The following is an 18,393-nucleotide window of genomic DNA, read 5'->3' on the forward strand; positions in this document are numbered from 1 at the left end:
ACGGCTTAAGACGAAGTAAAGACAATATTGCTCACATTTTGAATCTGTATACACATGTGCAGTGATACATGCTTTTTTCTCATAGACTTCCTAGGATATAGAGATGACATACAAAGACTACTGAGACATGGGAAGTGTTTGGTACAAGTTAAATAAGGGCAGACAGCTTTATTGCCTTGTTCCTTCACTTCTCATTCACTTAATGAAAGGTAAGAAAGGACTGTTCTGTTTGCAGCGCAGTCTCAAATGAATCATCCCTTCCACATGTTTGCCTAATGATTGCATGTCTGCACACGCTCTTTTCCAGCACATCATCACAGACTGTCTGTGGTTACAGGGTCACGGGCCAGTGTTTTCTCAATCCGAGCTTCTGCGGTTTTTATGACAATCATTATAGTCATAATAAAAGAAGTCATTTGTATGCCTTTGTTTGTACGCCTGTATGTAGCTTTGTGTTAGCTTTGGGGGACTCAATGCTGTGCTGATAATTTAGGTTAAGTGTACCTCAAGGCTCTATGCCAAAGTCATAACTCAGCAGAAAAGTTAGTTAAACTAGGGGGAAAGAAAGTGTTGGCCAGAATGAGCTCACAAGTTTAGCTGCCTTGTGGAATATATGAGCTGTACATTGTGTTAATGTCGAGACGAGCGAGCGACCACATCACAGATGGGTTTTTAAGGCCTTCAAGCCACAGACGGCTAGTTATTCTGTTTGCACCTAAAGACTGTGTGGGGCCTGTGATGAACTCCTCCAAGCTGGTTTGTTTTATGTGGACTGTTATTTTGGATGATACAGAGTTGGTGTATAATTACAGCATGCGTATCTAAACGGAGACTCATAAGGGCTCTGCTGTCACAAGGCTTCAAAGTGAAGAGTATTTGTTTGATTGGAGAGCATGATAGGGCATGCAGGCTGACTTTAAAGCTCCAAAGAAGAACCATGACATGGATCAAAGGTCTACTTGGGCCAATGAAACGCCTCAGAGGACCATGAATGAGGCTGTCATCCAACCCAAGCTTTGTAGGGGATTTACTCACAGGAAGCGTTATTAGTTTTCCCTGTTTTCTGCTTCTAAACCACATCCATGCAGGTTCTTCTTCTTTTTCCCCCTGTTAGCTGCAGGACTCCAATCGCAGTCATTTCAGAAATGGGTTATCTGGGGTCATAGAAATGTTTCTGCCGTAAAACATAGAAAAAAAAGAAAACAAGTACAGAATAGGGCGCACGTCTCACCACAGACAGAAGAAACACAAAGAGAAAACACTGCAGGCGAACAGAGGAATCATAGAGGGAAAGATTATGGAGCTAGAGGGAAAAGAAAGAAAGAGAAGGAGGGAGGAAAAGATTATCAGGAGAGAGGGGAGGAGAGGGAGGAAAGTGCTACTGCAGCGTAGCATAGAGCAGAAACCCAAAGCCACGTCAGCACAATAGAACAAGGCAGAAGTGGAACCCCAGACTTCCCTCCCCTCTAAAAACCCTATTTTCACAGATTTTCCACGGGACGGCTCCTCCTCCAACGTCAAATATTACAGGACTAGAACTCCGGTGCATCTGATGGTTTTGAAGCCGCATGAGATAGGAGCCTTGATATTCTTTATTGTTTGGTGTGTGAGCTACAACAGTTTACGTTTGTTCAAGGTTAACGGTAAGAGCTGCAGGGAGACAGTATGTTGTAGTAACAAGATCAACAAGTTTACAGGGGTTTTGAGGATGAAACAGCAGGCGTACCCTTCCTGAAATCTAATAAACCAAAGATAGAGCTGACATAAATAATCGAGTTACAGGAGCCAATAAAAGTTCCACCTTCAGGGAATGGAAAGGAGAAGGCCAGGTGGGAACAAATACACATTGCTTTCCAGCTATGTTTAATGCTAGTTTACAACAATGTGAGGTGAAAAGTCAAAGATCTGACCAGATTGCAGAAGCAGAGGCAGCTTGTAAGAAAATGTGAAGACTGTGGAGAAGACTCTGCTGAGAATGCTGCTTAACTGAAGTGTTAAGTTGGAAAATCTGAATGTTTCTGATTTCCATAAGCGCTTTGTTTGATGTCAAGGAAGAAAAAGTCAGTGTTTGGACAAAGAAAAAGACATGATGGTCTTTGTTTGTGTTTGTACGTGTCGAGTCAGATACTCACCAGGATACAGCTGTATGGTGGGGGCGCTGAGCTGGGCGTCTTTGGATACTCTGTAAGCCACATCAGGTCCTTGTGTTGACCGCCTATGTGAGCACAAACCCGTTGTTTTTGTAACACCCTCGGGTAAACTGTGAAAATCTAAAATCTTCAAGAGGTCTGATGGTTCCGCTATGGAGAGGGAAAAGGGACAAAAGAAGAAAAGAAAAAAAAAAGAATGTCAGGGTTGAAATTGCGTATAAATTTAAACTCCAGAGTACAACTCTTCTAACCCCTATATCAAATGGTTTACACAATGCATTTATAGATATAACATCCTAGAATTTATGCTTATCAAATAAGCTGAAATTATGGCCCATTTTCAAACCATTGCCTCCATTTTCTGTCCTCTGCTGACTCAGAGGGTCTAGTTACTCAGCAGGAGATTTGGCTGTTGTGGTTCAGAGAAGATTTCAGTTATCCATTTCAACGCTAAACCAAGATGTGCCCATTTATAGATCACCATGATCATGGGTTCCCGCTGCAACAAAATCCATCCTTTCATCCAGCTCTCAGCAATGCTAAATCCACAGCTGCCTCCTTTTTTTGCCACAACCATACAATTAGAACACTTTAAGGCCGGTCGTCCCCGGCTGTGACCGGGCCACCGCAGAAGAACACTGGGTCAGAACAATGTGACATGGGGTTTGACCCTGGACCACACCCCACGCATGCCAAAACCACCCAGGACAAACAGCTGTTCGTGCAGCCAGATGCTCTCATAACAAGCTTTACAATGACAACCATTCGCATCTAGCCCGGTCCTAGCACAGGAATAGACTGAAAAGGATTACGTCTACAGGGACAGGGTGTTTAGAGGCAGACAAACACTAAAACAAGTGAGCAGACTAAACAAAAGGAATTTATGGCACGGAAGTTTAAGAAAAACAAGACAAACGCAAAAATGCTGTGGTATGCTGCTGCTGGATGCTTTTTTTTTTGGTAATGTGAATTTGGAGTAGCAAAGGAAACTCACACACAGGTACAGCAGTCCTATCAGGCTACAAAGACCACACACACACCGTTCAGAAGTTTAAAAAAAAAAAAAAAAAGTCAATTGCTCCATCCATCTGTGAGCGAAAGGAAGGCTGGGAAAGGTGGAGAGGGGAATGGGCCGAGCAAGAGTGTTTGTACATTCTGTGTTACCGTGCAACAACCTCCAGCTGGATGTCATTACACATGACTCACGTGCAGCAAAGATCAATTTGAAAAAAAAAAAAAAGCTACATTCTTTAACAAAGGTTTCCATTTATGAGGGCTTTGGCCGCACATACACGGCCACAGCTGCAAAGTGAATGTGGAAAAGAGACTTCCTCCTTATAAGCTTAATGCAAGTCTGATTGCACGTTAATATCTTATTATGACCTGAGAAAAAAAAGATTATTCATGAGATTTCGAGTTTTCTCAAAGTCATGAAGTTCAGTGATCAGTAAAACCATGTGCCTAACAAAACATCAGTGATCACAGGACAGTTTCAATGGATTTAAAGTTTCAATTAAAAAAAAGGTACTGCTTTGGGTCTGCTGCAAGTTGTCACTAATTTTTATTTAAGCTTCAGTTGTGCCTGAAGCCTTGATCTAGTAATATCTAGTAATAGCCTTAATGCAGAGTTGAGATTTTTTTAGTAAAACAAATGTAAGTCAATGCCACAACTGGTGTTTATGGTCATCTGTGATAAATATGCATTACAAAGCTAAAACAGGACACTAACAAGTCAGCTAATATGAGTTTAGTGTGGCCCTGAAATTCATAAAGCAACAAGAAGCTAATCCAGTCAGACAGGAGCACAGTCAATACAAAACGAATAGCTTGTAACAGTAGAAATCTGAGCCCAATGTTTTGAAGCAAAATTGTTGCTTCAGAGTCTGATAAATTTGGAAAAATCTCCCAAACCTGCCCACTCTTCCTATCTCAGAGGAAGTCTAACCCCAGGCACTGTAATCATATTTAAATGTTAAGGAGCGAGGATAATGCTGCTAGAGGCAACACATCAGGCAGATGCTAATACACCCCAAAATAGGTCATATGAGGGAAATATTTAGATCTAGGCACTCGACCTATGTGCTTAAAGACATACTCGTGTCAAAGAGGTCACACCAACCATATAAGTGAAAGAGCACACCACATGGTAACCAAGTATAGGCAGGTGGAGGGTCTAATAAAAATTAACAGTTGGGTCTGTCATCAACCTATAATGAAGAGACAGTCAAAAACTCACTGACCAGGCAGAATCAATCATCACCATGACAGAGGCTCATTTAATTAGCTTGTCTCTGAATGCTCTGGGACAGTGATACAATATGTCAGGCGATGGGAAATGTAGTTCTGCTACAAATGTACATTATCTATTACACTGGCTGCTTTGCAACTAAAGCCTGACGGTAGGTTTTGGAGGTTTTAGTACTAAAACTAGTAAGTAGACAATAAGTGGCAACATTCACAACGTAGCTCTGGAAATATTAATAATCAGAAAACAAATACTCTTTACCTTTTGTCGCTAAAAGATTACAATTTGTCATTTTCAAGGGGTAAACTGGTAATTTGATATATATATGTATCTCACTGACCTGGAGAGACAGTGCACAATTAGAAAATACTAAAGTATTTGAGAAAAGTATGTCCTTGCATTTCCCAAAAATGCCAGTTATCATTAAGAAAATAAAAGCAAGGACAATCCCTCAGTTTAGTTTTACAGTGTCATTTTCAAACAAACTAAAACCAATCTCCCACACTTAAAAATCAACATCACTCAGACTGACACAGTAAGCTACACTTTCTCAGCCAAGAATACAAGAGGAGTAGGTGACACATACACTGGCATAAAAATCATGTTTTTTATTAAATACCATTTTAACAAGGACCTGTGTAACCAAAAGCAAAGCTTACAATTGTTGCTCAGACAGCCACAAATGGTCCCTATAAAAAAATACCACAACCCTCTACTTATCATACTACAGTCACTGGCTGTCCACATGGAATTGCATTTATTATTTAGGAGGTAGATTAATTGATCACTGATGTTTGCAATGAGAGAAGTCTGTACAAGGCATGGAAGTCTCACTGTGGTACAGTGAAACACAGCAACCTCTCAGTTTACAGGTCAGATAAATCTTTGAATGGTCAGTCCATCACATTTATGTGGTTTTAGTCTATGACGCTCAGACTGCAACTACAGCTGTATCCTCCCTTTTCCATCTCATCTTTGCTTTGCTGGAAACAACATTGCATAAGTTTCACAGCTAACTCTTGTGGTGACAGGTACCAACACTGACCTCATATTTTACGCAATATTAGGTAAGGTGCCAATAAGTTGCATTTTATTGGCTACTGATACAGAAAGTTAATTACAAAGCCGTGAATGGAGTCATTTGAAAAGTAGTCAGTCGAAATGCAGTGTAAACTGTTTGAAGTTATCAAGCAAGCGTCACTAAAGGATTCAAATACATTCCTATAGGCTAACTGAAGCTGCCTCACAACACATGAAATAAATCAGTATGAAGAGCATCCAGTTGATGCCAGCCACATCACAACTCCTTCAGTGGAGGACACTGTTTTTCAGCTAACTCAAACAAACAAAAGGTAATCACTATGCCTCAAGTAAGTAGAGGGTTGTGGCATTTTTTACACAGCAACAATTGTTCTCGTTACACTCTTTGTAGTAAGCTCATATGTGAAAACTGCTGTATGCTAGGAAGTTAGCTATAGTGTCTGAAATGTGCAAAAATGCCATAACTAACACTACAATGGATAATTGAAAACCTGGAGGGGCACCGGATTATAGAAGGCTTCAAGTAAAAACAGCAAATATAAGCTAGCAATAAACAGCAGCTCCTTTTCGCATTTGTCTGCTTCCAAGCTAGTGTAACGTATAGCTTAGAGCTAGCAGTCACTATCAAACATTACCATTAGTTCTAGACTGCCATAATAGCTTGGAAGTGACTGAATGCTAACCTCCAACTCCATTGACCATTCCCCATTCCCCATACAGCTTACAAGCCAAAGCAGTAAGACATAACAGTTTTTGAACTTCACATCCAGACAGTGAGATCATAGAAAAACAGGCTTCAGCATGAAGCTCAGTAGCTCAGTCTGTAGGGACTTGGGTTGGGAACCGAATAGTCGTCTGTTCAGGTCCCGATGCGGACCAAAAATATGGAAGTTGGTCCAATAGCTGGAGATGTGCCAGAAAAACTTCTCACCCTTGAGCAAGGCACTGAACCCCCTCCAGCTCAGAAGGCGCTTCCAGTGGGGGCAGCTTCTGCACTCTGACATCTCTCCGTTAATGTATATCTCTCCAATAATGTATATCCTCATGTCCCATGTCGTGTGTGTGATTCAGGCCTGTGAGTGTGTGAGAAGCAATTTATACTTGTTACCACGCTTTCCATAAAAATGTTATTCAAACGTTCCACTCTCACATTTCCATTTTATAATTTCCTTTTCCTTAAGCAAAATCTGTTCTATCAGCTTTTTCATGGATGTTTTTAGATCCCCTGAAGGATCTAAAAGCGGCCACAGGGCCCCTGCAGGGTCACCTGGAGGTGAGCCAGGTTTAGAGGGCCAATTAGCAGCTTACAGGAAAAGAGCAGGAAGGTGAAAGGACATCATAATATATCTCTGTCCAGACACAAGGTGGAAAATAAAAGCCCTGACGAAATCTATCCAGACATTAGTAAATGTCTTTTCCAAAATGAAAGATGGAAAAAGCAAGAAGTCAACAGCTGACCTATTTTCTCTGTTAAAAAGGATAGTTAGACAAGCACAAACATTATCGAGACTGTTTCCTGCCTCGTACACACCGCCATTCATGGATTTCTGTCACCAGCAGTCGACCTTGCAGCGGAAACTGTCCTGACCACATCCTAAGCCACAGGTATGCCTCTCAGTCCCACCTTGTTAAGGTGAGATGTTTACCCACTTAGCGTGGCAGACCCCTCAAGAGACCAACACCTCTTACGCTTGTTGCTAAATATACTTTTTCCTTCTGACCACAGCTCCTCACATCCAAGAGGATGGTACACAGAAACTGTTTATACGACACGACCCTGTGCACATTTGCTCTTTGCAAGCCTTCCTTCTATCTTCTGATGCTTAAAATAGCCTACTTTTGCGAAACCCATAAAAGCATTGCTATAAAACACAAAGCATCTTTTAATCCTTCATGCTCTTGAGATGCTTTTTATGTATAAATTAAAAAAGATTCTTTCCTTTGCTTCTCATGTTATCCTTACAATGCCTCCATAACCACACTGTGGCACTATTCCAGATGTGTAAAACTTGGATCAGCCCAAGGCCTTTTGCTGTCAACAAGTACAATCATTTACATCACAAATATGATTAAGTGCAACCAAGGCTATACAGTAAATGTGTATAGGATAGAGCTGGGCTAGTCCTTAAGTGTAAATGTGGTTGACAAGTCTTAAGTGGATGACCGTTCTACTTTTAATCCCACAGTGACACCTCCCCATGCTGTGTGCACAGTCATAACTAGTACTTCTTTACATGGCAATTTAAGTGCTCTGTCTTTGATGTAATGTGCTATAAGAGGAGCTTGTTTTCTGTGTTTTATAGGTTTGTTTGTCAGACATGGGCTGGATGAGGCTGCAGTGTAGTAAAGCATAATGAATTCATAAAAGTATACCACTTATACGCGAATTATTTATAATGTGTGGTTAAAACATCACAGCAGACTGAGTATGATGATATTCTGCTACATATTCACTAGTCTTTACATCTTTCCTCTCTTTCTCTGAACAGTAGCTCAAGCTCCAGACTCATAATCCGGCTCTCGGCTCAGTGCCAAGACTGTGGTGTATCCCCTTCCCCTGACTTATCCATCCACTCTTGATTTCCACGGATGCACACATACAAACATACACACATTCTGAAACAACACTTAGTTTCTCCAGACAGCACCATTTGGATTGACAGGAGGCGGGGTGCCGGACCAGTGAATTAGGACTTTTTCATGGGGGGGGGGGATTAACATTCTTCACTTTTTTCCCTGCCCCCCATCCTCCTCCTTCTCAAACCCCTCCTGAAGTGAGGCCAGATTCTCCAGGCACATGCTTGACCTGGCGCTGAGGACAAGAAGTAATTAGCAGCCATAGAGAGGACCCTGCAACTCTTGGAAACCAGCACTGCCGAAAACAAGGATGCCCAATGAGAGACTTCCCCCTCCTAGAGTGCATCACAGACAGGGAAGGTTTATGAATCTTTGCTTTTTTGTGGTTTCGCCTGATGCTGTTCTAAAACTTTAACTAAAGCCAACTGTCTCTTATGAGATTTCTCTTTCTCCCTCACATTACTCCTTCAAAATTCGAAGACACACTTCCTGCAAGATTGACCGTAAGTTGTTGCTTCTGGCTTTCATGTGACCAGACCTGGAAATCATACAACAGGAATTACGTGTGCTACATTAAACCCATTACACACACTGCATGGACATCCTGTGAGAGACAACACACAGAGCAGAGAAGCAACCCATGAGTAAACTAATAACCAGCACAAGTTGAATGGGATGTCCGTAAACCAGCTAGATAGCAAGCAATCACACATACACACACGCACACGCACACGCACACACACACACACACAAGACATCAGTTTGAATGCCGCATAAATGTCAATGGCTTTTGGACTACTGAGGTTAAACAGTAAATAACAGAATTTGTCTGACATGAATTAAAAAAAATCTGATTAAAATAATTAATGACATAGAGAAAAAAAGATTAATTTAGACAATATTCAATCAGTTTTCTTGAGCATATGATTCAAAGGGAGAAGATGGCTTTAAATGAGATCATGTCACATAAAAAACATGTGTAAATAAATACATTTAAAAAAATTAAATTAAAATGATCTTTTAATATATTGTAGATATTTTGGTTTGGCTGCAACGGCCTTCTTTCGTCTGGTATGTTCATGGTGGCTAATGTAAGCTAACGTTAGCAAACTTTAGACACTGTTAATGTAACTGACAGTAATGAGTCCATCAATTAACTTGTGACAAGTTTCTCTTCTAGCTTTCTTGTCACCACTTGTTGCCATCATACCTCAAGTGTAATTCATCAAATGTGTAAAGCCAAAGCAATAGCATTAGCATTAGCAATTATGTTGTCAGCTGCTTTGTTTTGAGTAAAGATAAAGTTTGGATGCCAGCCAGATCAAAGTATGCGACTATGACGGCTAAGAACTCTGAGGCAACTGAGGTGTTTTGTAAATGAGCTCATAAGCCGGAATCACTTCAGTTTCTTTTTTATCAATTAGTTTGAGTCCAGACTTTAAAGGACACTGACCCAGTGACCTGAACCCAGAGCTACATGTGAATGGGAACTTTTTAATCGTTTCCACAACTTAATTCTTATGGTCATAATTGAACTAATTCAGTTCATCATGGAAACTCAGAGGATAGATTTACCACCACTTCTGATTATGACAAACAGCCAACAGCAGAAATAATTGCAAAGACAGAATATGCAGAGAGCCTTGCGAATTTACCCCTGCACCAACAGACGAGCTGACCCACAGACAAAAACACAGACCTCTAAGACGATCCAAAATTCTTTCAGAAGTTTTTCAAACCAGAGCTTCTTCTGTGTAGTCTGGAGGCTCAGTGCTTTAGCCTTTAGATTCTTATTGCTTTAACAAGGGGAATACCAGATGGTTTACTTCACTGTCTCCTTGCTGCAGCCCACAGCAGTGCAGATAAATCACCGCCTGCTATCCACCACAAAGATGGAAAAACTGAGTCAAGAGTCCATGGTGCACCTTCGAATGCTCATTTTACAGAAAGTCATCCTTTTAAAGCTTTTATTTCCTTTCCAAATTTCAAACCTTATTAATTTGCACCACTCTTAAGTTTTACATCCAAGCTCCTATTAGCAACTTCATGTCCCTCTTTCTGTTTTTAGTTGATCGTGAATTGTACCCTTTTCCCTCACACTTTTGATGGCTTACTGCAGAGAATTATATGACAGTGTAGACCCTGCAGCACTAACAGAGCCATTTCCTCGCTACCCTCCCTCATAGATAGCCATTATTTAGCACCAATACACTACACAAAATACAATGAAACTGGATCCATAAAATGTAACATCCTGCATGATAATGAAGCTCTTTCCCTTCGCTCAGGACTGCAGCAGTTAGACTGGAATCACAGAGATACTTTGGCCTCTTATCCAATGATGGGAATCAATCCAAATACAAAACGATTACAAACAAAGGCTGAGTTTCATCATCATCAGTGACCTCAGTGACCCATAAACATTTTCAGAAATACCCGTTTGTCCACAGTCATATTAACACCAATATACTGTACATACAGCTGTGAAAATAAATTAATGCAAAGCTTTGAGGGGATCTAACAGGAAATTTAAGATGCATTTCAAAATTTCTATATGAAATCTGGTGATGATTGAAGACTAATACTGACAATAGGAGAAAATAAAGTTAAAGCAACTAATACATTAAAAACTGCTCCACATGATGAACAATACATAATAAATTATGCAGATGATGTCTAAATGGAAAAGAAAAGAAGTTAAAATATGTGCTTTATGGAGGAGGGGAAAGAGTGATAACATATAGTTTGAGTAATTGCAGCCTGGTGCAAAGCTCCCCAATATGTAGTTCAAAATAAACTACTTGAGTTGCAGTGACAGTCAAGTCAACTTTTAATTTATCTCCTTTTGACACTTCAACCAAGTTCATACATGAGCAACACTACACTGTCAGTCAACAAGCGCCACTGTGAGAGGACAAACATACCTTAAGATTGGTTAAAGGATGCACTATTTTCCCATTTCAGTGCATGTATCTTGGTTGACATATGAAACTGGTACATGTTAATATTCCTTGTTAATTGTATATGGTTAAATCTCCCGCTGTTTCTCCTGCTGCTGAGTCTTTTGTAAAAAAAAACAAACAAACAAATCAACAGTTTGAGGCAGGCTTTTATCTGAAACAGGAAATGGAAGGAGTCATCTCCTTGTACTAGGGTAGGGGACTTTCTTCAAGAGGTAAATATTTCTCAAGGTTTGTAGTTGTTTCATTACATTTAGTTTTAATTATTACTGATAGTTGTACATTATATTACTGATAGAAAAGCTATATTGTTTGAAGGGTATTATTATTATGTTTTAATTGTAAGAAATGAACCCACTTCACCCCCTTGTACTTATATGGACCAATCGAAAGGGTTTAAAAAGCCCCTGCTGGTTTGGTCAGTAAAAACTGATCTCCGTAACTGGCCCAGATTTATGTCCTTACGTTTTTTACTCTTACTCTTAAAAATGTGAAAATGAAACTTGTATTAACACTTGCCGCTATCACAACTAACACTGTAAGTAGTTGTTTCAACAGAAGTATTTCATGTTGTACTTAGTTTTACAAATATAATTTTATACAAATAAAGATCACTTTCTAGACTTTATTCACTGCTTTTTTTAAAGTAGTTGGGTGCATACAAAGACACACATGGTTAGGTTGTAAGCATTTTGGCTAAGGTTAGCAAAAGATCATGGATTAGCTTTCATGCTAGTACAGTTTGCTTGATGTGTTTGTCTTTCACCTTCGATTTGAAACCAACAACAGCTTTGACTTAACTTAAACTCAACCATTACAAGGTTTGCCATATACATTTTAGTGGTAAGTTCAGTGTGGCTTTAGCAAAAATGATTACAATCTTAATCAAATATATTTCTCATAATATGAGTAATTCATTACAAGAAGTTATGGTTGAAAAGATCAACCATATACATCATTTAGGTGACAGTGTTAATTAAACATGGAGATCTGCTGGAATGAAAACTTTTGTTCATCCAGCTCCTCTCCTTTAGCTTGCTTCAGCACAGACTAGTTTGCGGTCAAACTCCAGCTGGGTTCCCTGTTGCAACAAAACCAAACTAATAAAGCCTTAAGCTTAATTACATAACACTGCCTCATAAGCAAAGACTTTTATTAATTCGATGCCGCCTTTCCATTCCAGCTTTCTCTAATTAAATCACACATTTATGTAAAAATAGAAATCATCAGACAACTGAAGTTTCTGCATTGACCAGAACACATTGTCGTTCCCCCTCGTAGGGAAGAAATGCTTACACTCACTATTCTCCTGCCCAGGCTGTGGCTAAGCTCTGGCAGGGGAAGGGGGAATGGGGTTGGAAAGGATGAGTCATACATTGCTTTCCATGCTCAATGATTATAATACCCCATTACAGAGAAAAGCACTGTTTCCCAGCTGAAGTGAATACTCGGCTTGTGAGCCTGGACCAGACTTAACTGTTTCACGTTTTGTACATACTGCAGAAAGCATATTAGATTCAAATAACGTGAAATGCATCATGCTGTCCTAAACTGTCTAATGTGGACATCACGGATGTGTCCGTGTTCACATTTCTACATTCGCTGCCTCTATTGTGTTCCTTTTGTCTTTGAGGGGAGCACATTCAGACCCTTGTCGGTGTTCTCTGCAACAGAAATGACACATTTGACTTCAGCAAAAACTTGCTTGTAACTTTAAAGGCAACAGTTTGGCTTCAACTCAAGCATGCTGTGTAATTAGTACAGAGCACAATTTAAGCAGCACCAATTATTTGACCCTTGATTAGTCTGGAAATAGACAGTATACTGCTCTGAAAATGGCAAATAAAGCCCTAATTGTGCTGCACAAAGGCTCTCCTAAACCCCAACACAGGGTCAAAAACTTGTCCTGCATATTTTGTTTTATCTTCCATGTTGTTATCAGGGCATTAGAGCTGATTTACAGACTCCTTTCCACAAAGCCTGCATTTATAGAGCCCATGCACTTGCAGGGTCACTGCCTCTCTCCACAGTCCAACTAACTCAGATTCTTTCCTCTTCGCCACAGCAATAGGCACACACAAGAAGCCATTTTTTCTCAACGCCACTTATCTGATTGAGTTGGACATGACCTCAGGATTGCCACTAAAAGGTGAGTGAAAAACAACCCACTCAGAACCCTGAAAAAAACCTTGTTACATGTCTGACAGAAAGTCAATTTCTAATTGGAGCATGTGATGTCACGATGTCTTGTTTTATTTTATTATGTATTTGAACAAACTGTGTTTGATTTATTGTTCAAATGAAACTAACCGACCAATTTGAAAAGCAAGCACCAAACTGTATCTTTGCCCTTTTATTCACTTATATAATGGGTAATTATTGCAAAGAGTCTGCATGAAAGTGTACTAAAGCTGCATTCTTTATAATGGCCAGCAGGGGGAGACTGCTGCTTCAAAAATGAGTGTGATTGTGTGGAACCAGATGGGGAAATGACCCAACTTTTTGGTTAAATTATAAATAAAGTAAAATGTTACCTGATAGTTTTGTAGTCTCAGTTTGTAGTTTTGAGCATTCTTTAATGCAACATGATGTTTATCTTTCAAGGTAAGGTCCAATTTAAGATAAAGAAGAAAAGATGTTGACAGCCAAAATTGCAAACGTAAGGCTTCTTAAAGGGTTTTTTTTAATTTTTTTTAAACTTTATGTTATGTTATGTTAGCATTTCAATGCTAACACGGCAGTCAGAAATTTTACAAAACCTGACTTTATACGTTTATTAAATATATTAAATATAATTTTCCATATGAATTCCTTTAGAGGCGTTGTTGTCCAGATATAAAGGCTGTGAATGAAAAACAGCTGCCGACCAGCTGTAGCCGACCTTTAACCCTGTCATAAATTTGGCTTGCTTAAACAAAAAGAACCTTTTAATGACCCGGGATGTGTAGGCTATGTGCAACGCTATTGCTGAAACACTGCTGTTATTTTAACAAACTCAGCTATAAGGCTGCAGATGTTATACGATTTCGGAGTCTTCTCTCAAAAAACGGAGCAGAACGGCGCATATTCTGTAAAAAAATGTAATCGTTCTTTTTTTCTTTTTTTTTTATGGTCCCCTGTTCCACCACGAATGGGAAGAAAACATCTGGAAGACATTTTTTTGGCTTTTTGGAGGCCTTAGCAGACAGCACAATGGAACTTATCGATTCCAGATGTGAAGGTCCTCGTTAAAACAGTAAAGGCCTTCTTCTGTTTATCCCCTTAAAATGTACATAAGTATAAAACAAACATCATAACCTTAAATATGGCCTAATTCCTGTATCATGACATTCTTTTCTGATTCCTGAGCATATCCACAGATCCTTTTAACATTGTCTCTCTTCGCTTCTTTGGCCAAAATCAGTCCCTGTTTTCTTTTTAAAAGGTATCTAAAGAATGTTATTCCAGTATTTCTGATGTCTAAAGTACTCCGCCAAAGTAGCTTCTGGTACTGTGTGGATGTTTGTAACCGACTTAAACCATCTTAAAAACTTCTGGTTGGTTAATAATAACAAGCTACAGAGAAAAGAGTCAAAACAGGTTTTCTTAGACTAGTGAAAAGAGTCCACTGACTGAGAATTCAGTAGAAAAAGCAACTCAGCAGAATCTCCAGAGGAATCATTAGGGGTAGACAGGCGTTAAGTTACAATTAGACTCATATAACTGAGTCACACATCTATGAAAAAATACATAGTTACATAGAAAAATACACCTTCTTGTGTTAATGTTGCATCTCAAGCTATTTATTGTAAGAGAATAGGAGAAATTAGTGCAAAATGTGTTAAATATTGCACTCAACTCTCCTAAAATACCGACACCTTTTTTAAACTCCTTACCCTCCAGGAGTCAGTGGGAATTTGACTGAAACAAGAAGCAGTGAAACAGCAAGAATTCCTTTCTTCAGGCAGTGAAACTGTAAACCTAACAGCAGCGGCAATCCTAAAGTCCTGACCTTCACCCTTGACCACTGACCCCTCTTCTCATTCTTAACCTCCATGTCCTATGAGCCTTCTGTTATTACCACTTTTCACATAAGTTTAAAGCATACTTTGCTCATTAATGCCAGGACAATATGACCTCCCTTAAGAACCACAGCAAATGAATTCACTCAGTCTGTCTAATAAAGCTTGACTTACACACAGTGTGCCGATCCGACATGGCCTCAGGCTTCTCATGACTTCTTTTTATAGTCATAATCAAATGTATAGACATGTTAGCTGTTTAGCAAGCTAAGAAGTAGGGATGTGCTCGACTCGAGAACTTAACAATGAAACATCCTCGTCAGCTCCAAAAAAGTAGTCTGAAAAATTATCAATATTTTCATAACACGTTTTGGTTTAGACACTGCAGTTTTACTGTTTTTACACTCTTGCCATATCAGCTTTGTGTGAAGCAATAGCAAACAGACGACAGTTAGCACCATGGACAATTTAGCAAGCTAAATTTGTCAGACAGTAATGGACTTATATATGCCATCTCGCAATATAAGTAATTTCCTGTAATAAAATCACGTTCTAAGACAACATATTATCCTCGAGATAATAGTTTGGGTGATTAATAAAATGTTGTCATCACATAGTTATTCCAGCAGAGGGCGCATCAAGGTTTACATGTCTCTCAGCACTGTCTGCAGCACATGTAGCAGAGCATCACAGCTGGCCTGACTGTTGCTTACAACCTCTGACATCAATGTTTTATTAGTTCTCACAACACGTTTCATTTCAATTTCAGTGTGATATAAAAGTCAGACAATGTCATATTGCATTTGGCTATTTTAATGTAATGCACACATTTGTATAATGTCAGCTTTTCACAAGTACAGAGCGGAAACAAAGTAAACTGACCATTTAGGAGGACTTAAGATTTTACTCGAAATATTACTAAAACTTGCATTTTTCTGCTGGCACATTGGCATGTCCCAGATAAGCAGTGATGCTGGGCAGGCCCATGCAAGCAGGTGAATATTGGCCTATATCCAGCTCCTCCCTGAGGCTAAGAGGTCATCTGGTTTGGGTCAAGATGATCCTTTTGCTGCTGTCAAACTGCCTATTTTTCTAAACTCCAATGTTTTACTCTAAAGTTACAGAAAGATACAGAATATTTTAATGTTCTACAATTAAACACTACAAAGAATATCAAACTAGTTAAATCAACACGCTACTATATTTAATGCTTCGAAAAGTTCATAGGAGAAACTTCTTACACTTCAAGTACAAGATATAAACCTGTATGTAGTTGGCATGTTGCTAGCACTTAATCATGAAGTATTTCCCATTTGGCTTTTGTCAAGTGTCAAGTATCAGGATTTAAACAGACACCTTGGATGCTTGTGTAAAAGACTCTGTTTTCTCTCTGTTATATTAAGAGCTGATTACAACCAGCCTTCAGTTTCATAAGTATGCAGAACTAGTCCAGCTCCCTTTCCGTGATACAGGTCCTGATAACACCGTTAAACAAACCAGTGTTTATAGGCAACGCAGAAAATAACAGGCTGCAGTGCTTACTTTAAAAGTTTAACAGAATTGCCTCTGTGCTGATGTACTCAACTGCACTTTTTTTTGTTTCATACTGAGCATCTGGCTCGGTCACATTCCTGCCATCAGCATAATACTGATCACCTTCTGACTGTCCATGAAGCAGACAGGAGAAGCCACCTGTTCCCCTCAAAGTCCCGTGTCAGAGTGTCACAGCAGACCACCAACCATGCCAGGCAGCCTTAAGGCGCTAATAATACTTGTAGGCCGTTGGACCCCAGCCCCACTTCTATAGCTCTACATGACCGAGAACACACAGAGGGGGGACAACAGCACGTCTAATGATTAAATAAGTAATATTTTCCTGCATGTGGACTGGGTTTAACTGGTATTAAAGTGACATACCAAACTCATCCAGTCATGTTTTCAAATTTGGAGTTGTGTAACTGTTACATGCAAGCATAAGAAAAACTTGTACAGTAAAAATAGGGAACTGTTTGGTGTTTGGAGCTACGGAAAAGGGCTTCTTGCTTTAAAGCATTGAGTCCTGATGTTGGAGTCCTTTAGGCGGCTCCACCCTGCCACTTCAGAGCAGCTACAGCCCCTCCCTCTGATGAACATTATGCTCATCCCTCTCATCAGTTAAAAAGGACTATGGAAAAAGCCTTAAAAATGTATTTAAACTATCTCCACCTTAAAAAGGTTACTATAAGAACATTAAAATACATCTGCAAAACGAAAAGCAGCATCTGGCTATGAATTCTTGTTTTAAGACTTTGCAGAGTGTGATTTTATCATCGTGTGCATATGTAGCCTATATAGCCACAATAAGCAAATGTGAATTCAAGCCTACACCCTTGTTAGTTATTAAATGTTTCAAAAGTGCCATTACTTTTGCACAATATCACTGCAGACCAGTTTTTTTTCCCCAAATCCATAAAAAACTATGCAGTTCCAGCTTTTCTTGAAAGAAAAGCCTCTCTCCTCAAAACGTGCAGTCTTTTGATGCTTTGACAAGTCCCATAGTTTCGGCTTCACCAGGCTGAATACATTAGGGCACCACTAAAGGCACAAAGATGAGTTTAGGAGGAGGCGGAGGAGCAGACATCACAGTAACCAAGAAGAGAAACTTTCAGTGCACCTTTAAACTGTTTGGGTTTTTTTTGTTTTTTTTCTTATTTCTTCCAGCTGCATCTTACCTGAACTTGCTTGTGAAGTGACAAAAAGAAGAATCACCGCTAAAGTGATTTGGGCGTCCCTTATCCTCCGTTTAACTTTCCATCTTATAAGGGTATCCATGACCGCCAGAGACGTCCACGGCAAGTGGATTCACTTCTTCAACTTGGAGCAACTAATAAGACTTGTCAAAAAAACTTCTGGTCAGGATAAAAAAAAAACTAAAAGCCAAAAGTCCCAGAGAAAGAGAAAAAGGGGGAGGGGGGGTGTAGCGGTATTTCTCAAGCAGCCATAGGGGGTTTTTGTTGGTGCGCTTTCCTCCGGCTAGTCTGACGGATGTGCACCCGTCTCTCTCCCGCACAGCTCCTCTCCTCTCTGCGCTTCTCAACTGTCCTGCACCGCGGTGTTTCCCCCTCTTTCAGTCGTCACGTACAGCCCCTTCAAGTCCAACGGGGCAACATATAAAAAAAGCGAGTCTTCTCCCCCCCTCACACACACACACACACACACACACACACACACACCACCTTCAGGCTGTCAGTCACTCCGTGGACGGGAGACTCAGGCAAATCAGAGGAGTCCATACATAAGAGGCCGCCCTGTTATTGGCCGTGGGTGGGACGAAAAGTTTGAGGGGAAAGTTTGACGCCTCCAATTCTTGCGTTCGGGATTGTTTTACATGGAGTCTGCTGTTTGAGGAGAGGAGGAGAGGGACAGAGCGGGAAAAGCAA

The 18,393-nt window shown here is 40.0% G+C and overlaps 1 protein-coding gene across 4 annotated transcripts in view; it reads right to left on the minus strand.

Annotated features, from left to right (window-relative positions):
* The window catches only part of col5a1 (procollagen, type V, alpha 1), a 74,242-nt gene extending 56,098 nt beyond the window's left edge, over positions 1 to 18,144 (minus strand). For 3 of the 4 annotated variants that reach the window (XM_079364228.1, XM_079364227.1, XM_079364226.1), the window contains exons 1-2: positions 17,686 to 18,144; positions 2,133 to 2,300 (exon numbers count right to left, since the gene is read on the minus strand). In XM_079364228.1, coding sequence (XP_079220354.1) covers positions 2,133 to 2,300; positions 17,686 to 17,785 — 268 coding nt within the window. In that variant the 5' untranslated portion in view covers positions 17,786 to 18,144. Of the gene's footprint in view, positions 1 to 2,132; positions 2,301 to 10,937; positions 11,082 to 17,685 lie in introns of those variants that run through there. The other variant, XM_079364229.1, reaches the window with a different exon arrangement.
* Positions 18,145 to 18,393: the final 249 nt, after the last annotated feature.

The sequence above is a fragment of the Symphodus melops genome (assembly GCF_947650265.1).
Source record: "Symphodus melops genome assembly, chromosome: 16".
In the NCBI taxonomy this organism is placed as follows: domain Eukaryota; kingdom Metazoa; phylum Chordata; class Actinopteri; order Labriformes; family Labridae; genus Symphodus; species Symphodus melops.